Here is a 23610-nt window from a genome sequence, read left to right on the forward strand (position 1 = left end):
AACCCAGTTTTTTTCTGGGAGAATCCATGCAGTACACACACGGTGTAATGACGAGGCATTTCTCAAATCAGTTTGTCCTGCTGGATAAAAGAAAGAGAGAGAATTGTAGTCTCCACTCTGGAAAAGTATGGAGGAAAGAGATGTTTAAAATGTAATAATAGGACACTCTCTGATGTATAGCTCATTCTTTTTAACGTTAAATGCCTTTACATCCGTTGCCTTGGCAGTTCCCGTTTTGGATTACTGCAACGTACCCTACGGGCTGTCCTCGAAGACCACCTGGAAGTAGCAAGCATGCAGTTTTGGGTGCCCCACCATTTTTTGTTAGTGGAGCTTAAAACAAAGCAAAATCTACCATCGTTGTTTATATATCAGTTGATGTGTTCTTTATGGCTATTGAAAAATCACCCCAGTTGCTGACCTCTTTTCTTAATCGGCATGCTTAAATATTAGCAGACAGCTTGAATTTCTTATTTAGACCTCCTGTTGTAGTTACAAACAGGATAAATGTCACCCAATGCGTATCTTATTAGCCTTAGAGTCAAGATTGGACGTCAGTGTCTTTTAAAATAAGATCAGTTGTGTTTTGGAACTAGGCAGTGATATCTTGATCTTTCTAGGGGGGTTCCTGTCTGATGCTGGCTGGTACAGTGATGCTGAAAAGGTCTTCCTTTCCTGCCTTCAGTTATGTACCCTTCATGATGAGATGCTCCACTGGTTTCGTGCCGTCGAATGTTGCGTCAGGTAAGCGCTGCTCTGTCTCGAAGGCTGGAAAGAAATTCAAGCAGCAAAATGCACCTCTGCTTGTTACGAAGGGGTTATCCAGATGTTACAACACATGGTTGCCTTTTCTGTCCTCCCCAAACAGGAATAACAGGATGGAGGAAGAAGAAAAAGATTTCTGTAAACAGTCTCGCCTTTGTCTGACCCGTTCCCCACAAGAAGGGGTTGCAAAAGAGTAAGCAGTTGAGGAATACACCAAGCTGCTTTTGTAGTATACTTGCAGCTGCTGGGGCAGGCACATTGCTTTCTGTGTCTATTCCACATTGCGTGCCTACTTATTCTCTTGCAATCCCTTCCTCTCCAAGGAATGTAATTGCAAACATTAATTCACTTCTGTGAAGGAATTTTCCAGATGTTACAATATATGATTGTTTTTTCTCTCCCAACACTGGGAGGAAGGTGGGGGGGAAGTGATTTCTTTAAACAGTCGCCTGCAGCTGACCCATTCCCCACACTTGCAGAGCAGAGAGATTGGAGAAGAAGGGATTATAAGAGAGTAAGCAGTTGGGAAATATGCCAGAATGTTTGTGTAGTGTACTTGTAGCTGCTGGTGCCAGCACATTGCTTTCTATGCACATTTCCCATTATGTGTCTACTTACTCTCTTGTAATCCCTTCCTCTCCAATGAATGTAAATGCAAATTAATTAACTAAAATTATCCCTTGTTAATTCCAAGGGGCAGTGGAGTGCTTAGCAGGCAAACAAAAGTGAAAGGTATGAACCTGATTAGTCTTGTCATTGTAGTTGTGGTCATGTGATTTCCCACTTAGTGACCACTTTGCTTAGCAACAGTTGCTGATCCCAACCAACCAAGACTGCCTATATACTGAAGTTCAGTAGAGATATCAACATCCAAGATACCTCAGAATATATTCCCTATTTACAAGCTCCTCTAGAACTAGATGATAAAATTAGAACAGTGCTCATTCCCAAATTGGAAGATAACAGGAACCAATGGAATACTGTATCCATAGAAATATGGCAAGCAACAGAAGAAGAATCAGAACAAGTTCTAACTGTAGGAAAAGCACTGGTAGTATCAGGAGTTGGAGTTAAAAGAGGGATCAGCGTAGAATTCCTTTGTAGCCACAAGCTAACTAAGTCCAGCCCTACTTGAGTGCCATTAGCCCTTATCTAACCAGGTGCTGACTGTTAGTTGAGAAGATTCTTGTGTATAGGCTTTTAGCAGTAAATTGGTTCAATTGAAGTTTTGTGGTCTTTCCAGCCTGACATTAATGAAACTATATCAGCAAATGTGGAGAACCGCACTGCCAACATATTGGAGTAGGCTAATTTACATTATAATAGACACCCCTCCCCCCCCAAAGGGGTTTAACGGACTGTGCATACTACCATACAATGCTCTTAATTTCACATGCTTGCAAAACGATGTTTAGGATTAGCCAATGCTAGGTCAGGGCCCTACCTGGACAAGGAGGTGCCAGATACAATACAATACAATAGCAGAGTTGGAAGGGACCTTGGAGGTCTTCTAGTCCAACCCCTTGCCTAGGCAGGAAACCCTATACCATTTCAGACAAATTTCTATCCAACATCTTTTTAAAGATTTCCAGTGTTGGGGCATTCACAACTTCTGGAGGCAACTTCTGTTCCACTGATTAATTGTTCTGACTGTCAGGAAATGTCTCCTCAGTTCTAAGTTGCGTCTCTCCTTAATTAGTTTCCACCCATTGCTTCTTGTTCTACCCACAGGTGCCTTGGAGAATAGTTTGACTCCCTCTTCTTTGTGGCAACCCCTGAGATATTGGAGCCACTGCTATCATGTCTCCCCTAGTCCTTCTTTCTATTAAACTAGACATACCCAGTTCCTGCAACCGTTCTTCATATGTTTTAGTCTCCAGTCCCTTAATCACCTTTGTTGCTCTTCTCAACATAAGATGTTGAAGCTTACTTTAGGAAAATGCAAGGAACATGAGCCAGTACTACTGATGCAAGCTGGATAACTGGGAAGGTTGAACAATACCAAAAATAAGGCAATATATACATCAAAAAAGTAATAGAATGTGGGTTATGTTAATCATGTCAAGGTCTGTGCTGTATGGTTAGGAAATCACAGAAACATCTCCTTATGAGATGTTTTTCTATCCTATATGCAGATCAGGAAGTTGCAGTACAGACAGAACATGATGAAACCCATTGGCTTCAGGTTGGCAATGGAGTGAGACAAGGCTGTCTTTATTTATTCAGGCTACATGCTAATGGTGCATTAAGTGGGGTTGATTTGAAAGACGATGATTTAAAAATTGGAGGAGGAAATATTAGTAATATGTACTATGCTAATGGCAAAGGTCATTGCTGTTGTTTAAATTTTTTTATTTTGCGCCCTGTAGACACCTCCATGTAGAGAAAGCCTGCTGGGCTGTCTGAAGAGCATAAGCACATCTAACTTTTTCATTTACAAATTGGTTGTATATAATACCACTGTATAATGCCTTGGTAATTCCACATTTGAAATATTGCATCCAGTTTTGGTCGCCACAATTTTAAGAAGGCGTTGAGAGTCTAGAAAGTGTGCAGAGAAGAGCAACAAGGATGATTAGGGGATGGTTGTAGGAATTGGGTATGTCTAGTTTAATGAAAAGAAAGGCTAGGGGTGACATGATAGCAGTGTACCCATATTTGAGGGGCTGCATCATAGGGCAAGACAAGAAGCAATGGGTGGAAACTAATCAAGGGGAGATTCAACCTAGAACAGAGGATAAATTTCCTGACATTTAAAAAAAAAATCAGTGGAACAACTTGCCTCCAGGAGTTGTGAATGCTCCAACACTGGACGTTTTTAAGAAGAGATTGGAAAATCCATTTGACTAAAATGGTATAGGATTTCCTGCCTGAGCAGAGGGTTGGACTAGAAGACCTCCAAGGTCCCTTCAAATTCTGTTACTCTGTTTGCTGATCTCGACTTACCAACAGTTCATTTAGTGACCATTCAGAGTTACAATGGCACTAAAAAGTGACTTATGACCATTTTTCACTCTTAAGACTGTTGCAGCATCCCTATTGTCACATGATCGAAATTCAGATCCTTGCAACTGACTCATATTTATGACGGTCACAGTGTCCAGGTCTTGGACTCACCTTTTGTGACCTTCTGATAAGAAAAGTCAATGGAGTGGCCAGATTCACTTAACAACTGTGTTACTAACTTAACTGCAGTGATTATAAATAAGAATTTTTGGGGTCCATTGTGGCCATAGGTTGAGGACTAGTTGTATTTTAGTCAGCGCTGCTACTTTTATGTTTCACTGTTTGCACAACAGACGGATTAAAGGAAGAAGATCCTGTTCTTTATATTTTTAGAACTTAACTGACTCACCTGCCTTTAACTCCTTAGAGCCAGTGAGCCTGCTTCGTCTCAATTGTATTTTTACCATGGTTTAAATGGAAACTTTTGTCTAGGCAAAAAAAATTGTGTGTGGGGGGGTAAGTTTAATGATAGGAAAAGCTTGTACATTATTATTGTTGTTGTTGTTGTTAAAATGTGTATGTCATTTATATGCCATCCTACTCCCAGTTACTCTGGACAGTTTGCAAATTGTTAAAAAAAAAAGGCATTTAAACACAAGGAGCAACACAGGTATTCCTCAACTTAACAACAGTTCATTTAATGACCATTCAAAGTTACAATGGCACTGAAAAAAGTGACTTATGACCATTTTTCACACTTACCTTTGTAACATCCCCATGATCATGTGATGAAAACTCAGATACTTGGCAACTGGTTTATACATATAACAGTCGCAGCGTCCAAGGGTCACGTGATTCCCCCCTCTTGTGACCTCCTGACAAGCAAAGTCCATGGGAAAGCCAGATTCACTTAACAACCATGTTACTAAGTTATCAACTTCAATGATTCGCTTAGGAATGGTGGCAGGAAAGGTTGTAAAATGCTGAGTAAACCCATTATTAGCTGTGGGCTGGGTTTTTCCAGGAACCAGAAGTAAACACTAATTTCCAACAAAAACATTATAAATTGCAGACATGTGACTGTGAAACACCATGAACGGCCATTAATGCAGGTGATGTGACCATGGGGAAGGGCATTTGATATTGGGTCATGAGGGGTTTTTTTGGGGGGTGGGGGTTTCCATCCAAACTTTGAATGGTTGCTAAGTGACCCGATGTAAGTCGATAACTCACTGTATTTTACGAAGATATGAAAATACGACCATAGGGTGGTTTGTAAAGTCACTCACTTGTTTTTATCAAGTTGCTCAGGACATCAATAACTACTTTTATAAGTGCTCTCCGTATTAAGGTGGTTTGCCTATAGCACATTATTTTCCCTTCATGAAAAAAAGAAAAGATTTGAGAGTTATTCTTTATGTGTTTTGTTTAATACAATTCAGAGGCCACCCAATTGCAAACAATTCTTGAAGGGGGCTTACAGCAGAACAATTAAAGAAACCAGCTGTACTCCTCCAGAAGGTTTCTCCAAAGCATATGTGCTTGTCTTTATAATATTAAAATACCAGTTCTTATTTAGAGGTATGTTGGTCTGGTTTGGACATAAATACTTCAGTAAAGTAAAACCTGCTATGTTCAAGATCGTGAGAATTCTCATATCTGGAGAATAAAAGAATATAAAAGCAGGAAAGTCACTTGTTAGGTGAAGGATGAAAATTATTTTCATAATCTCTGATCACAATATGTTACCTTTCCTTAGTGGTGGTGTAATTTCATCGAAACCCGGAAAGTATATTAGACTTTCTGATCATTAACGAGAATTAATACAGTGTCCTGATTCCTAGTTAACTATTAAACCATAGGTTTTCTACTTCAGATAGAATGAGCTTCCCTAGTTTGGCCAATTCTGTATGTTTTGCATTGCTACATGCAAAAACGTAGCGAGGCAATAAATGTCATTAGTCTGTTAAACCATGGTTTATTAGAACTGAGCTATTGGGGATGAAGGTTTTCTGTGTCTGGCTGTTTGTGGATTAACTGACATATTTTTTATTGCTTACTATTTTAAGGCAAGTGTGAGAAATCTTCCTCATTCCTTAATAATCATGCCATTTCGATACAGGTAGTCCTCAATTTACAACCATTTGCTTACTGGCCATTTGAAGTTAACAACAGCACTGAAAAGAGTGACTTACGGCTGCTTTTCACACTTAACGACCATGTAGCATCTCTTCAGTCACATATGGCAGCTGGTACATATTTATGACGGTTGCAGTGTCCTGGGGTCATGTGATCACTTTTTGCAGCCTTCTGACCAGCAAAGTTAACGGGGAAGCCAGATTCCCTTAATAACTGTTACTAACTTAATAACTACAGTCACTTACGTAACTGTGGCAAGAACGGTTGTAAAATGGGGCAAAACTCTACCGTTTTGCTTAGCACGGGAAATATTGGCTTCAATTGTTGTAAGTCGAGGACAAGTGAGTTTTGCTCCATTTTATGACTTTTCTTGCCACAGTTGTTAATTGAATTATTGCATTTGTGACATTTGAACCTGCTTGTTAAAGTGAATCTGACTTACCGATTGACTTTGCTTGTCAGGAGGTCCCAAAAGGCGATCGCATGACCCCAGGACACTGCAACCGTCATAAACACGAGTCAGTCACCAAGCATCCAAATTTAGATCACATGACCACGGGGATGCCGTAAAGGTTGTAAGAGTGAAAAACGGTCGTAAGTCACTTTTTCCGGTGCCGTTGCAACTTCAAATGGTCACTAAATGAACTGTCGAACTAGCCTTGTGTGAGAAGCATTCAGCAAGTTGTGGGTCATAACACTTCTTGTCCCTGTATCTCTTTCCTAGGTTGCTGCATGTCCGGAATGGCAACTGTAAATATCACTTGGGAGAAGAAACCTTCAAATTAGCACAATCTTATATGGAGAAACTAGCCGAGCACGGACAGCAAGCCAACAAAGCTGCCCTCTACGGAGAGCTGTGCGCTCTGCTCTTTGCAAAGAGTCATTACGATGAGGTGAGCCTGAAAAAGGGGCGGGTGCTTTTTCTCCTCCACGCGAGAGCTTTGGCTTGAATTAACTGAGCCACAGGCAGAGAGAAAAGGGCTCCGGTGATTTTGAAGCGAGATTCTCCCGTGATGCCAGCCATACTTGGGTAAAGTTTAGTTTAGTTTAGTTTTATTGAGTTTGTATGCCGCCCTATTCCCAAGAGACTCAGGGCGGCTCACAATAAAAAATGGAGGGGATACAAAAAATAAAAACAACAATTTAAAATTCTGCAACAGCCATAACCTCAAATGGGGCTGGATAGTTCAACAGCCCCAGGCCTGCCGGAACAGCCAGGTCTTAACCGCTTTGCGGAAGGCCAGGAGGGTAGTAAGGGTCTGGATCTCCACGGGGAGATCGTTCCAGAGAGCCGGAGCAGCCACAGAGAAGGCCCTCCCCCGAGGAGTCGCCAGCCGACATTGGCTGGCAGATGGAATTCGGAGGAGGCCTAGTCTGTGGGATCTGATAGGTCTCTGGGAGGTAACTGGCAGGAGACGGTCTCTCAAGTACCCAGGTCCGATACCATGTAGGGCTTTAAAAGTAACGACTAGCACTAGTAAAGCCTTCATCACAGGTTTAAATGTTGAGATCTGCAAGAACACCAGGTTTGTCTTGGCCATAGTAAAGCCAAAGGGGCACGTATGAAAGAAGTGTGGGGCACAGTTGAATTTGTCTGTTTACCTGATCAGAAAGGTCAGCAGTTCAACGGTTCGAATCCCTAGCGCCATGCAACGGAGTGAGCTCCCGTGACTTGTCTCAGCTTCTGCCAACCTAGCATTTCGAAAGCACATAAAAAAATGCAAGTAGAAAAACCACCTTTGGTGGGAAGGGAACAGGATTCCATGCGCCTTAGGCATTCAGTCATGCCGGCCCCATGACCACGGAGACGTCTTCAGACAGCGCTGGCTCTTTGCCTTTGAAACAGAGATGAGCACCGCCCCCTAGAGTCGGGAACGGCTAGCACATATGTGCAAGGGGAACCTTTACCTTTATTTCCCCACAAAACAATTCTGTGAGGTGGGTTGGGCTGAGAGAATGTGACTGGCCCAAAGTCACCCAGCCAGCTACCCTGCCTGACATGGGACTAGAATTCATAGTCTCCTGGTTATTGATCCAAAGCCACCCAGCCAACTTCCACGCCTAAGGCAGGAGTAGAACTCACCATTTCCTGGTAATTGGCCCAACGTCATCTCACTAGCTTTCATGTCTGAAGTGGAACTAGAACCCATAATCTCCAGTCTGCAGTTTCCACTTCTTTCCAGTAACAGCCCCCCTCCCGAGCTTAAGCTGTCCTCCCTCCCCACCCCCAAACAAATGATTCTGTCCTGCCTAGAGGAGCACAGTTCCATCAAAAATCATCAAAAAGAGTCACCTTGAGGCAAGATGGGTGGAAAACAAATCAAATCAAATTGGGTAAATAGAATTAGTGCAGTCCTGAAAACAGCTTCTGCATTCAGAATGATTCCCCCTTAATTGGGATGAATCTCAGACTTTCATAACTCTCTTCAGATCTGGTAGCTTCCATGCACATTTTTTTGTGTTTTGTGTTTGACAATAAGGCAGCCCTGGTTGTGCTGATTGGGGATTATGGGGGGTTGAAGTTCAGCTTCCCCAGGGGTGCTAATTAGTGGAAGACAGTTGTAAAATTGTTGGATGTGACCAGTGTGTGTTTCTTTGAAATCTGTGTCACCCTAGTAACAAATGTCCTGTAAGGAATATAATCTAACAGTTGGGTTGGCAATATATAAATCATATAGCAATGCTGTACCTGTTTCTTTAAATCATGCTGTAAAATGTGACTGGCTGCTGTTTTCCTCAATCAGCCATAAGAGGGAGCCAGAATGACTATTAGCTCTCTGTTTGTTAGATGCTGGGCTGATCTGATCTGAGTGTTTTGGAAGCTGGCTGTTAGAAAGTGCCATGAGCTATTACAGGTTTTGCAATTGTTAGCAAACTTTGAGTACCAAACTGATTATATGTTACTGGACTATGTTATTTGGTTTATCCCTTAACTGAAAGACATTGATGACTGACTGTCTTATCCGTGTATGAATTGGACTGTTTGATGGACTCTGATACTTCTATTTCCATGAAAGTAAAAGCCTACTTAAGCTGCAGTGTCTCTGTATGCTGGTTTGTGTGTTCTCCAACACAACTCTCACAACGCTTCACTGAACGTACTCGCTCTCCCAACGGGGAGCTTACCTAATATGTCCCAAGGGTATTTTTTCAGGAGGCAACTGGACTTTCTTGTGGTTTTTTTTTCCCTTTGAAGATGTTTCTCTTCTCATCCCAGAAGCTTCTTCATCTCTGACTAGATGGTGGGGTAAATCCTTCACTTCCCCACCATCCAGTCAGAGTGGAAGAAGCATCTTGGATGAGAAGTAAAACATCTTCAAATAAAAAAAACAAAGTCCAGTTACCTCCTGAAAAAGCACTTTTGGGTAACTGTGACCTTGCTGACAGAGAATCTCTTAACAACTCTTAGTAAGAAATCCTCTTCCAAACTTATGTTGTGTTCTCCGTAGGCTTACAAATGGTGTATAGAAGCAATGAAGGAGATCTCAGTTGGTTTGCCTGTAAAAGTAGTTGTGGATGTTTTGCGACAAGCCTCAAAGGTAAGTTAAACAATTATTTATGTGCTGCTGAGGACAGGAAATCATACACATTGTTCCTTGAGGGTAGAGCCCAAGAAAACCAGATTTTTTGAGAGAAAAATAAATATTTGTAAAATTCCTAAAGGCAGGGGGAAGAATACAGGTAGTCCTTGACTTACAATCACAATTGAGCCATGTTTCTGTTGCTAAGTGACACATTTGTTACATGAGTTTAGCCCCATTTTACGACCTTTCTTGCCACAGTGGTTAAGTGAATCACTGCAGTTGTTAAGTTAGTAATATACCATATTTTTCGGACTGTAAGATGCTCTGGACTATAAGATGCACCTACCTTTTGAGGAGGGGGGGGAAATATCCCCGATCGGGCCAAAAATGGGGCGTGTGGAGGCTGAAAATGGGGCGCACGAAGGCGCCGATGGGTGGTGGCGATCCCTGCAGCCTGGAAGAGCTGATCAGCGGTATTCCAGGAAGCAGATCCAACCGGCAATCAGCTGCTTGTGCTGAAGCTGACCAGGCTGTTTGCTACAAGGTGGCAAATTGCTGGGAGGCAGAGGCTGAAGGGTGGGGGCTGAAGGGTGGGCGGGGCTTCATCAAGATTCACTGTATAAGACGCACAGACATTTCCACCCACTTGGGGGGGGGGCAATGCATCTTATAACCGGAAAAATCCGGTAATTGTTAGATGAATCTGGCTTCCCCACTGACTTGGCTTGTCAGAAGGTCGCAAAAGGAGATCACATGACCACCACCACCCCGGGGCACTGCAACTGTCATAAATGTGAGTCAGTTGCCAAAGCCTCTGCATTTTGATCACGTGACCATGGGGGAAGGATGTCCCTAAGTGTGCAGGGTGGTCATAAGTCATTTTTTTTCAGTGCCGCTGTCCCTTTTGAGCAGTAACTAAATGAACCGTTCTAACTCAAGGACTACCTGTACCTAAACATTGGCCCTCTGCCTGCACATTCTGTAGTTGAGAGCGCAGGTTGTGTTCTGGGACCTTGTCCAAGTTGTGGGGGGATGACAGCAAGAAGACAAGGAGCCTTTTTTGAATGTCCACGGAGCCTTAATTTCTTAATTTCTCCTGTTTTAGGCTTGCGTTGTAAAACGTGAATTTAAGAAAGCTGAGCAGTTGATAAAACACGCAGTGTACCTAGCACGGTACGTAAGAGATTCCTTGAAATGCTACAACAGGCTCAATTCTTTTGGGAAGGTTTTGTAACGTTCTTTGAGAAGATTTTGTGATGTTCTTAACCTGGAGTGTTTTTTTTTTTGTTTTTTTTAATCTTCCAGGGAGCATTTTGGAGCCAAACATCCTAAATATTCAGACACTCTACTTGACTATGGATTTTATTTACTAAATGTAGATAACATATGCCAGTCAGTTGCAATTTATCAGGTACGGTTTTGGTTTCGTAATTTATTGCAAGCCAGTAAGTGTATGATACTGTTGTCGTATTTAATGGGTTCTTCTCCATAAGGTCAGAGAATAGGCATGCCATAGTAAATAAGTCAAAACAGAAAATCATTTAGTCTCTTCATGCCTAATTATTTTGAACTTGACCTCAAATAGAACAGAAGCTGGCAATACAATACAAGAGAGAAAAGATTAAAGGGGGGGGGAATAAAATAGAGTAAAAACTATATACATGTAGTCCTCGACATACAACCACAATAGAGCCCAAAATTTCTGTTGCTAAGCAAGGCAGTTGTTAAAGTAAGTTTTTGCCCCATTTTATTATCTTTCTTGGGACAGTTGTTAAACGGAAGACCAGTTGTTAAGTGAATCATGCAGTCATTAAGCAAAATTGGCTTCCGCTGTTACTTTGTTTGTTGGAAGCCAGCTGGGATGGTTGCAAATGGTGATCACATGATACGAAGACAGCGCAACTGTTATTTATTATTTATTTATTAAATATATTTATATGCCGCCCAATCCCGAAGGACTCTGTTATAAATACATGCCAGTCACTAAGCATCCGAATTTTGATTACCTGACCATGAGGATGTTACCATGATCATCAGTGCAAAATAAATTACTTTTTTCAGCGTTGTTGTAACCTTGAATGGTCACTAAATGAATGGTTGTAAGTCAAGCACTAAAGGTCTTGTGTTTTATGCAGTCCTCTACTCTGCAGTATAGCCAACAGATCCACCCTCAGTTAATTTGCCTTTAAACGCAGCTGGTTAATCTTAGAGAATAGAACAGAGCAGAACCTTGGAGGTCTTCTAGTCCAACCCCCTGCTCAAGCAGGAGACCCTCAACCATTTCAGACCAATGGTTGTCCAGTCTCTTCTTAAAAACCTCCAGTGATAAAAGAACCCACAACTTCTGGAGGCAAATTCTGTTCCATGGATTAACCGTTCTGACTGTCAGGAAATTTCTCCTGAGTTCTAAGTTGCTTCTCTCCTTGATTAGTTTCCACCCATTGCTTCTTGTTTTATCCTCAGGTCCCTTGGAGAATAAGTTGACTCCCTCTTCTTCGTGTGGCAACCCCTGACGCAACCCTCTAGGGCTGTCTTAGCCTTAGAAGTGCTAGAAGAGTGGGATTTGCTCTGATTTTTTATATACCTTCCCCTTTATATAAAGGAAGTGGTTCGGGTTTTTTGGTTTCCCTTTTGGCTCTTTCATTGTCTCTTTCGAGTGGCATGTAGATATCGTTTATGTCTAGGTGCCTGTTGATGGCCACTCCGACAAATCACAAACAACAGCTACATACCCTTCAAAAGAGACGATGAAAAAGCCAAAAAGGAAACAACCATGGGGATGTTACCATGATCATCAGTGCAAAATAAATTACTTTTTTCAGCGTTGTTGTAACCTTGAATGGTCACTAAATGGATGGTTGTAAGTCGAGCACTAAAGGTCTTGTGTTTTATGCAGTCCTCTACTCTGCAGTATAGCCAACAGATCCACCCTCAGTTAATTTGCCTTTAAACGCGGCTGGTTAATCTTAGAGAATAGAACAGAGCAGAACCACACAAAAAAAAAAGACCTAAACACCACTTTGCCAGGAAGCAACACCCGGATAGGCTAGAGATTGCTGTAGTACCAAAGTTAGCACTAGATCAGCCATCAAGAACTAAACAATACATCAATCAAGGAACTACTAGTGCAGGTGAACAAGGGGCACTAAACAAGAGCCGAGTCAAGAGTCACCCAAAACACTCACCAACGTTGACAGGGCAAGCACCGTATATAAAACGATGACTGATGTTATTACCTAATCGGGTGATGAAACATCTGCAAGAAAACCACCAAGCTCAGAGAGCACCAAGACCCCCTGCATTTTAAAATAAATCATGCAGTTGGTAGTACTAGTCTACCTACCTTTGGGACCATAGGATGGAAAAGAAAAAGAGTAAGGGGATTATAATGTCACCTCTCCACTATCACCTCCGATGTGATTCCTGGCCCTAGCCAGTTCCATTGGAATGTTCCGAGTAAGGCTGTCTTGTCCCAAACTTGAAACAAGTTTCCTTTCCCCCACCCAATCTTACCTGCTTACCTGCTTATTTTATTATTACTATGGCTGTGGAGATTCTCAGTCATCCAGGTCATAGTTGTCCCAAAGGTGCTTTTTCAGGGGGCAACTGGACTTTCTTGGGTTTTTTTTCTTCGAAGACTTTTCGCCTGTCATCCAGGAAGCATCCTCAGTTCTGTTGAAGCTGAAGAAGCTTCTTGGGTGAGAAGCGAAACGTCTTCAAAGAAAAGCCAAAAAAAAAGTCCAGTTGCCTCTTGAAAAAGCACCTTTGGGACAAGTCCCTACGATGTTAAAACATGCTGTAGAAGAATGTAACCAACCCGAGGATAACGGGCAGAATATCCTGTTTGCAACTGATCTGATTTTAGATATGTAAAAAGAAATAGTTTTTGACTGCAAATTGAGTTACTGGCTTAGATTCTTTTTTTTTGTACAAATCATTTCAGACAGCCTTGGACATCAGACAGTCGGTGTTTGGTGGCAAAAATATCCATGTAGCTACAGCTCATGAAGATCTAGCATACTCTTCTTATGTTCACCAATACAGTTCGGGAAAATTTGATAATGCACTGTGAGTACTGTATTCATTTAGGACCCAAATGATTTTATTCTTTATTTCAAATCCATTCTGATGTTAGAAAAGTATGTTTTAGCTGATTTATCCTTAAACATTGTTGCTAATCTTTCAGGTGTCGTGTGCCATCTATAAAACATTTTATATCAATTCTCTTTATATGCTGTCAGATTATAATTCCTTTCCCATAGTTGTTGCCATCAGCTAAATGTTGGAAATGTCCCCAATTGCCAGGAACGTATTATCATATGCGGTGGATGTGTAGGGATGCAGAAAGCTATTGGGTTAAAGTACAAACATGGTTAGAGAAAATGATACATAAACCCATGGAGTTTAACCAGAGATATTTTTATTGGGTATTCTACCAGAGAAATACAGCAAAGAAGATTCATATTTGATTGTACAAATAATAACAGCAGCTAGAATTATATTTGCCCAAAATTGGAAAGCAGACAAAATCCCATCAGAAGGGGAGTAATAAAGAAGATATTAGACTGTGCAGAAATGAATAGGTTGACATTGAGAATAAAGGACAAGGGAGAATCAGTGTATTACAGGACATGGGGGCGATTTTATGAGTGGCTTGAAAAAAGATACAAATAGAAAGAAAAAGGAACAAAACATGAAATAAGTATCTCAGACGACATATGATTAATATAGGGGGAGGGGAAATAAGAAAATACCAAAATGTAAATATACTGGTGGAAAAATGATATGAATTGACATGTTAATAACAATTATAAGAATGTATATCTAAGAATGAATTTGAAAGAAAAAACAAAACTTTTTACAAAGAAAAGTATGTTTTGCTGAGATGGTAAATTTCAGAACTCATTTCATCCTTTTGCCAGCATGACAGATAATTTCTCTTTTTTCTACATTTTTTTCCTTCCTAAATAAGCTATAAATATACTTGGTAGCCATTTGTTTTAGAATTTCGGCTGGCTGGGTCCAGGAGAAGAGCCTTTTTTGCTGTGGCCCCCAACTTTCAACTTGGCTTTTAGCTTTTATATTTAATTCTTCTACTTTCAATTGCTTTGGAGTGCTTTTTTTTTTACTTTTTAAAAATGTTTTATTATACTGTAAATTGCCCAGAGTTGCTTTATCAGTGAGATGGGTGGCATAGAAATTTAATAAATAAATGTCAGTAGTAGTTAGGGAGAGATTTACACAACTCTGTCTGGTGTACCAGTTGTGCCCTTCAGATAGTTACTCGTGCCTCAGTCACAGGGGTGGGTTTCAACCGGTTCGCGGCGGTCCCTGCGAACCGGTTGGTCGGCGAACCCGGAAGTAAGTAACTTCCGGGAACGGCAAAGGGCCCGCCTGCGGTCCTTACCCGGTTTTGACGAGTTCTGCGCTTCCACGCATGCGCAGGACGCATACAACGCCTGCGCGATCCTCCAGGAGCAGCTGGAGCATCGCACAGACGCTAGTACGCATGCGTGCACCGCGTGCGTGCACGAGGACACCGCCGGCCCTGTTCCAACCGAACCGGTTGGAACGGGGCGAGAAACCCACCCCTGCTCAGTCACATTGCAGCTTGACTACTGCAATGTCTCTACTTGGGGCAGCCCTTAAAGACCATCTGGAAGCTTCAACTGGTCCAGAACGCAGCTGTGCCAGCAATGATGGGCATGCCTCAGGATGTCCATATAAGACTTCTGCTTCATGTGCTGAATTGGTTGCTAGTTTGCTTCTGGGTGCCATTACAGACGATTCCATAAGTGGCATAGCGCAGTGTTTTTCAACTTTGGCTGCTTTAAGTTGGGTGGACTTCAAGTCCCAGAATTCCCCAGCCAGCTTTAGGAATTCTGGGAGTTGAAGTCCACACATCTTAAAGTGGCCAAGGTTGAGAAACACTGGCTTAGTGAGTGAAAGGAATAGGAGAGGAGAAGACACACTGTATTAGGGTTCAAAATAGCATCCAAAAGTGAATCAGTCCGAGACAAAAGGGTCCTCAAATTTCCAATTTATGAGGAGAGCCATGTTGCCACATCTGGGAAAACCTGAATCTGAAAGCTTCCAGGTTTTCCCACCCAGTTGAAAGTTCAAGATCCTGCCCCCACACCCACAAGTCCATCACATGGTCCAATCTTCCACTGTCATGTTAGCAGTTTCCACCCATCCGGTTCCGGCCAAGTGCAGAGACGAAGGATGACCTTGGCTTTCTAGAAAGAATGTTGTTATGGCTACATATCACCCAACTCCGTATAATCCCCCCCCATCCATTTTCCCACAATAGAAAATGAATAGTATAAAGTGTGGCAGTCCTGAAGTCCAAAAGAAAAGATGGCTTGCAGACCTGACACACTGTTGTTTTCTATCGTCAGGACATATTCCTTGTTTCAAGTAGGAAAGTTGTGTCAACTCCAAAGCATCCCTGGCCTGTTCTCGAGTTGCCATAGGCAAGTGGGATGGGGAACTGCCAGCGCAGCATCCACAAACAGAAGCACATTCCACACGTATCTTTCTCAAGACTGTCTCCCAGGTTAACCGCAGCAGCCAGAGGGGCATGATCTCTATAATGTGAAAGTGCTCCATTGGAGAATGTGATTTATGACACACCCTGGGAGGAGGGGGGAAACGGTCATAATTGGGTCGTAAATTACGTGGGATCAGAGTTGGCTTCAACTGGGTATGTGCTGACAAGTTGCTCCTAATAAATAACTGGACTTCTTTTGAAGATTGGCTCGATACTTTAATTAGGGCATCCATCGGAACCCTGTCATGTAGCTTCTCCCCAAGTCACATAGATGAACTAGCCAAGTTCCAGGATAAGGACCAAGAGCTCAAGTTTTCCCTCTTGTCTTTGATCTTTTAGATTCCATGCAGAACGTGCGATTGGCATCATCACCCACATTCTCCCAGAAGATCATCTCCTCCTCGCCTCCTCCAAAAGAGTTAAAGGTATTATCTGCCAGCTGGGTTTAGCTGCCATGGGAGGGAAACAGAAATGGTGGCTTTAGAGAATTAAACGCTCTGAGGAAACAATGATAAGTGAGATAAGCCTTTGCGAGTTCCTTGACAATGAGAGCTAGTTTTGGTCTAGTAATGGTTAAGGGACCAGGCTTGAAACCAAGGGGCTATGAATTCTAATCTCACCTTAGACATGAAAACCAAGGTGATCGCCGGGAGACAGTGAGTTCTAGTCCTGCCTTAGACATGGAAGTCAGCTAGCTGACTTTGGGTCAATCACCAGGAGATTGGGAGTTCTACTCCCACCTTAGGCATGAAAGGTAGCTGACTGACTTGCATCTTTCACAGCATCCCCCATGGTCACATGATAAAAATTCGGACACTTGGCAACATGTATTTGCAAGGGTTGCAGTGTCTCGGGGTCATGTCATCCCTATTTGTGACCATCCCAGCCCACTTCCAGCAAGCAAAGTGAATGAGGGAGGAGACGGATTCATTTAACGACTTCATGGTTCACTTAACAATGCAACAACCATGGCAAGAAAGGTTTAAAATCGGGTGTGGTTGACTTAAAAACTGCCTTGCTTACCAACGGAAATTCTGGTCCTGGTTGTGGTCGCAGATCGATGGCTACCTGTAGCGGCATTTCTTATCATTGGTGTGGAAAGGGCTTGATGGGCTAATTGATGCGGCTAGGCAGAAAGTTGGAAAAGTCACAGCAGAGATAGGCCTACCTGAACATCAGTTCAGCCTGAGGTTCCTTGTCATGTTGACTGATAACTGAGGCAGGATAAAAGGGTTGAATGAAGCTCTTCGTCTTGATCCCGGAAGATGACTTTTAGACCATGGTCTTCTTCACTCTCCAGATACCTTTTAATACCTTTTATTAACCTGTGGCGGCACAGTGGTTAGAATGCAATATCACAGGCTAATTCTGCCGCCCACCAGTAGTTCACTTCTGACCGGCTCAAGGTGGACTCAGCCTTCCGTCCTTCCGAGTTCGGTAAAATGAGAACCCAGTTTGTTAGAGGGAAATGTGCTGACTTTGCATACCGCTTAGAGAGGGCTGTAAAGCACTGGGAAGCAGTCTTAAGTGCTATTGCAGGCAAATTCTGCCCACTGCCAGCAGTTTGATTCTGAGCAGCTCAAGGTCGACTCAGCCTTCCATCCTTCCGAGGTGGGTAAAATGAGGACCCAGTTTGTTGGGGGCAAGACGCTGTAAACTGCTTAGAAAGGGCTGTAAAGCACTCTAAAGCGGTATATGTCTAAGGGCTATTGCTAACCTACTTTTTTTTTATCTCTTCCCCCCCCCCCTTTTAAAGCGCTTATCTTGGAGGAGATTGCAATCGACTGCCACAATAAAGAAACCGAGCAAAGGCTGCTCCAAGAAGCTCACGACCTACACCTCTCCTCTCTCCAGCTGGCCAAGAAAGCATTTGGGGAGTTCAACGTTCAGACAGCAAAACACTACGGCAACCTTGGGCGACTTTATCAGTCAATGAGGAAATTTAAGGTAAGTACAGCTTTCTCAGGGCGCTGGGCAGGAATGTCGCTAAAATGGGCATTTTGTCACAGCAGGATACAAGTAGTTTGTCAGGGTTCCAAGTAACACCCCCAACGAAAGAAGACTCCCAAGGCTGGAGTTCCGTTTTATTAGAGATGTCATGTTGGCACATCTAGGAAAACCCGAATCTGAAAGCTTCCAGGTTTTCCCCACCCAAACGAAATTCCCAAGTCCCTGCCCAGCACCCACATGTCCATCCCATGGCCCAATCAGGCACCGTCCAGTCACACCCCACCAGGTGCAGGGCGAAATGTCCTTGAGTCTCTGAGAAAGGAATGTTATTATGACTATATATATCTCCATACTCCATATAACCCTCCCCCTCCCACAGGAAAAAAATGTGGCAGGTCTAAAGGCCAAATGTAAAAGATGGCTTCCAGGTCTGACATAGTCTTCAACTTATGACTGATTTGGGGGCAAAAACATCATAAATTGCAGTCACACAGGATGCTGCAAAACAGCCATAGATGTGGGCTGGTTGCCAAACGCCCCAGATGCAGTAATATACCTGGGGGGGGGGGGAGGCAGAGGGGGAAGTGGTGTTAACTTCAAAACAGGGCATAAGCAGTTTTTTGAGGGTCCGTCATAACTTCAGATAGTTGCTAAGTGACTGGCCATAAGTTGAGGACTACTTGTATTTTCTTTGAAATGTATAAACATTTGTAATAATAATTGCTAATTAATTTTGTTGTTTTTGTATCACCAAAGTTACTAAACTTTACTCTTTACGGTTATAAAGAAGATCATTGGTTTGATGCTGAGGTTTTCTGCATTCATTGCCTGTTTTTTAAATTAAGCAGTGTGAAAATAAATAACATTTACTTCATTTTTATTCTTCATATATATATATTTAATTACATACATTTTTATGGCTCTAAAATAAATCAGTCCTGTTAATATGGTAGATAAGTCCACTAACAACGTGCTCTATTACAGGTAGTCCTCGACTTATGACAACGATTGAGCCCAACATTTCTTTTGTTCATTGAGACATGCCAGTTGTAAGAGAAAAACGGTTTTTCAGTGCCATTGTGACTTTGAACGGTCACTAAACGAATGGTTGTAAGTCGAGGACTATATATAGAAGGAAGACAGGTGTATTACTGAAACAGCATTACATTGTTAAAAAGTTATTAAAGTTGTTGAAAAATTTAAAAAGTGAAGAAGTTGTTAAAGCTATTTAAAAAAGTCTTGATTGGAAGAAAGAGCAGCCGTCATGGGAATGTCTAGTATACCTCGTTCCTTCTCTCCATCCCAATGCTTAATTTAGACAAGCACCTTTTTCAGCATTCCCAAGAATAGAGTAAAGTTTCACAGATGTTCATAGCCAGAATGCAGCAGGTTCAAATTCAGCCACTCCACCATCTCTCCCAAATTATCTCACTCCATCTCAAAATTCTTTGTTCAGCTGATTCCCTCATGCACCCTCTTGTCTAAAAAGTTTTAAGCTTGGCATTTTGTTTTAGATTTTTAAGAACATTAGCTTGTATTCTCAAGCAGGCAGAGACACTTCCTTGGGTTTGATGAAAAAAAATAGCCACGACTCCTAAGTCAGTACCTTAATATTTTTGGCTATTGCAGGAAGCAGAAGAGATGCACATCAAAGCAATTCAGATCAAGGAGCAGCTGCTTGGTCAAGAAGATTACGAAGTCGCTCTTTCGGTGGGACACCTCGCCTCGCTCTACAACTACGACATGAATCAGTACGAAAACGCTGAGAAGCTTTATTTGAGATCCATTGCAATTGGTAAGGCAATTCTTTAATTGTTCAGGGGAGGGGTGGCAATCAGGGACACTGGGAGCCCCTTGAGCCTCATTTATAGAAAATTAATAGACAGGCAAACAAATAGATAGACACTGTCTATAAAATGGATAGGAGGGAGGGAGGGAGATAGATGATTAAATAGATGGATGGATGGAGAGTGGGAGATAGATAGATAAATAGATAGATATGGATGGATGGATGGATGGATGGATGGATGTAGACAGATGATAGAGGAGGTAGATATAGATGATAGACATAGGCAGACATGATAGATAGATTGATAGAAAGAGAGAGAGAGAGGGATGGATGATAGGGATGGATGGGTGGATGGATGGACATAGATGATAGAGGAGATAGATATAGATAGGTAGACACAAGCAGACAGGTGATAGACAGACAGACACACACACAGATTGATTTTTTTATTAGCCAGTTGAAGCAAGCCTGTTGGGAGATCCTCCTGACCACTTAGCTTCTCCTGGTCATTATGTTTTAAAGCATTTAAAGTAAGATCCCAGATTTATAATTTAGACCCCCATTATTAACTGATTAATCATTGGATGTAATTAAGGTAAATTAATTAATGTAAATTCCCTTTGAAGAAAGAAAGCAGGAAGAATAATGGAGGGTTTGGAGCAAACAGTTAAGCTTTTTTGTATTCATTGGAGATGATGACATTTCCCAGAAAAAAAAAACTTTGGAGTTCTTCCAGGATCTCTACAACCACCACCACACACACCACGGTGGATTATTCTGTTTGTAAGTCCAAACTTCCTTGGAAGAATGTAGAGGTCCATTTCTAGAACCAATTATTCATACTCCCCCAAAAAACTTTCTGGCTTTTTTAAAAAATTCTGTTTCATCTATAATTTTAAAAGGCGGAAATCACGCTTTAATATGGCAGCCTTTAATATTGTTCTTGGTTTTCCAATTTTGTTGTTTTAGGAAAAAAGCTGTTTGGGGAAGGTTACAGCGGACTAGAATATGACTACAGGGGCCTCATTAAACTGTACAACTCCATTGGCAATTACGAGAAAGTATTTGAATACCACAACATCTTAGCCAACTGGAACCGATTGCGGGATCGGCAGTTTTCAGTCACAGATGCCCTGGAGGATGTAAGCACCAGTCCTCAATCAACCGAACAAGTTGTCCAGTCTTTCCTGATGTCTCAGACCGTCGAAGGACCCATTTGCTAAGGAACTTGGTCAATTCTACCAATATTTCTTTCTTTCTTCGTTTTCCCCCCCAGGTTTACACGGGAAAAGTCATACTGTGAAATTCGAAAACCATATTTCTTTTTTTTTTCTTTTTCCCCTCCTTTCCCGGAGCTGTTTAAAAAAAAAAAATTACATTGGAACACTGGTCCAGTCCATTAAAAAAAAAAAAAATCCCCATTTGGGGGATGACATCAACTTTTGATGGAGTGACCGTGAGCCGGACATGTGCTTAAATGCACGAGCATGAGCACAGCATATTTTGTTTGGGTTCAAGGTGCGTGCGTGTGTAATGTGTGTGTGTGGTTAACAAACACGTACACACAAGCATGTACATGGGGGGGGGGAAGGAGGGGAAAGATCTCTAATAATCTTCTCTATTTTTTTTTTGTTCTAAAAAAAAAAAAGCCACTTTACAAGAAATCGCTGCAAAGACTAGAGATAAAATAAAACCATTTAACAGTTTTTAAAGAGTTGCATTCTTAATTGAGAAAAGAGGGTGCCAGGATTATTCTCTTTCCCCAATAAACAGTTTTATTCAGTATTAGGGCCTGCAGAATCTGGATGCAAAGGGGAAAAGTATGATCCGGACTTGTGTCCAGGCAGAAACCCGGCTTCTGTCGAGGGGAACAACTTTTCCTGGGTTCACGCAGCAATGGCAATCTGCCGTCGACCCACAATTGCCAGAAATCGATGGCTTAAGAATTTCCTTGCCTGACCAAGCTTGCTCCTAAACCCCCTTTTTTTGTCCTCTGCACCCAGATCTCTCCACAGTATGGATGATTTTGAAAAGGGGAAGGAAAAAAAAAACGATTGAAAAGCAAAAAACCTGCACATGTACAGAAAGAAACTGGGCCTTCTCACCCTTTTAAAGCAACAGAGGTTCCTCCGGAGAAGGAACGCCTGTTTGCGACTAACCCTTTGGGCCTTTGAGAAGAGTGTGTGAACCGCACCAGTTGGTTCGCACCACCATGCTGAGAAGTCTCCAAAAGAATAACCCCTTGGCCTCCACTTGCTTTCTCCTTGTAATAGAGGCAAGGTGGTTTATTTGGTTTTGCTTTTTTTCCTTTTTTGTGTGTGTGTGACAGGACCAGGATAATTTAAAAGGGGACCAGCCTGCCCTTTGAAAAAGAAGTCGTGGAACAGTGCCTTATGTACTGTTTCTCATGCCCCCCCCCCCCCGCGTTCCCTTTGACCCTGTAGATTAATTTAATGAAGGGTGCATTTTCAACCACACCCACTCATGGCAAGGCAGGACAGAGAATATATTAGCAGCTTCCACCCGTTTTTCAGCCGCTGCAATGATAATGCCTTTTAAACTATGATGGATACACACTAAACGCTATTTTGCATTAAAAAAAAAAACGCTTCTCCATCCTTCCCTTCTGCCTTTTCAAAATAAGCTGTCTCTAAAGGCTGTAACTTGCTTGTGCTGAATTTTTTTTCCCCCTTCTATCCGACTTTATTTTATTTTGTGTCTTCGGAGATCGTTCCTTTTATATTTTGCAGAGGTCCCTGAAATAATATCCAAAGAAGAAGAAGAAAAAGCACAGCAAGGCAGTCTTCGTCTCTCTTGCTTCCCTTTCTCTTTTTAAGCTTCATTATTATTGTTTTTTACACTGAACAAACGATCACAATGTTATTTCCTTAAGTTCATTTTTTTTAAATGCTTGTTGTTTCCTTTTTTTTTTTAAAGCATTGATGCCTGTCTCACTTGCTTGTCTTAATTTGAGGGTGGGGTTGCCTTTTTCTTTTAGATGAACTGTCTTTTAAACATTGAGGTAACAATTGAAATTTTGAAAAGACCTGGGGAGTCTGTGCCCAGTTTGGAAAGCAGAAACAAAACAAAAAAAACCTTGCTCTTACCTCAGTTTTAAATATGGAGGCGCTGACATTGTCTCTGTATATTAAAGTATCGGTGGGTAGCCACCCCTATTTTCAGGGGTTTTATAAGCTGCCAGGGAAGGAGCTTTGGCTAGCAGAAAGCGCCTCTAGGATTTGGAATGAATTTCATTTACCGTTTTAATGTTTTGGGGAAGGGAATGAAAGATCTGCATGTTATGGACTCCACAAAGAATAGCAATGAATGGCTGTATATATTCATCTTTATCCGAAATATAGCAATACCATTGGCTTTTGAAGTAGAATATTGCAGGACAGTCCTTTTTGTTTTGAACTAGTGCCTTTTAAGAATTGCTTCCTTCCATCCTTCTTTCCTTCCCTCCTCTTCTTTCTTTCTCTTCCCCCCCTCTCATTTTCTTTCTTTCTTTCTTTCTTTCTTTCTTTCTTTCTTTCTTTCTTTCTTTCTTTCTTTCTTTCTTTCTTTCTTTCTTTCTTTCTTTCTTACTTACTTAACTCTCCTGGAGGTGAGGCATTTTATAATTCTTTGGTGAAAAATTTGGAAGCAAATTTAATGCGGGGACAGACCGGGGCAAAAACATACTTTAGAGAGTTGATGGTTGGTTCCATAGAGGTTGGCATTTGATTTGAGGGCATGGCGTCTTGAGTTCGGGGATCAGTCCCTCGAAAAGGCGGTTGGGAGGTGAACGTGAGCAGTCAGAAAGTCCCCTTGCCTTGGGACTCGTGACCAAAAGGTTTGGGGCAGTGAGCAAGGACAGGTGACAGCCACACCTCCCACCTGGGCTGGTGCCTCTAGTAAGAACCTGCAGATCTTCAGTCCTGTTTGCAGTCAGCTGTATGGGT

At 42.0% G+C, this 23610-nt stretch overlaps 1 protein-coding gene across 1 annotated transcript in view; it reads left to right on the forward strand.

Annotated features, from left to right (window-relative positions):
* APPBP2 (amyloid beta precursor protein binding protein 2) overlaps positions 1 to 22742 on the forward strand; it is a 43055-nt gene extending 20313 nt beyond the window's left edge. Inside the window, exons 4-13 of the mRNA XM_032216958.1 lie at positions 621 to 744; positions 6575 to 6743; positions 9300 to 9389; positions 10480 to 10547; positions 10680 to 10785; positions 13318 to 13442; positions 16267 to 16352; positions 17684 to 17874; positions 19507 to 19672; positions 20636 to 22742. Of these exons, the coding sequence (XP_032072849.1) occupies positions 621 to 744; positions 6575 to 6743; positions 9300 to 9389; positions 10480 to 10547; positions 10680 to 10785; positions 13318 to 13442; positions 16267 to 16352; positions 17684 to 17874; positions 19507 to 19672; positions 20636 to 20889 (1379 nt within the window). The 3' untranslated portion in view covers positions 20890 to 22742. The remainder of the gene's footprint in view (positions 1 to 620; positions 745 to 6574; positions 6744 to 9299; positions 9390 to 10479; positions 10548 to 10679; positions 10786 to 13317; positions 13443 to 16266; positions 16353 to 17683; positions 17875 to 19506; positions 19673 to 20635) is intronic.
* The last annotated feature ends 868 nt before the right edge of the window (positions 22743 to 23610 follow it).

Source organism: Thamnophis elegans, chromosome 4 (assembly GCF_009769535.1).
Source record: "Thamnophis elegans isolate rThaEle1 chromosome 4, rThaEle1.pri, whole genome shotgun sequence".
Classification (NCBI taxonomy): domain Eukaryota; kingdom Metazoa; phylum Chordata; class Lepidosauria; order Squamata; family Colubridae; genus Thamnophis; species Thamnophis elegans.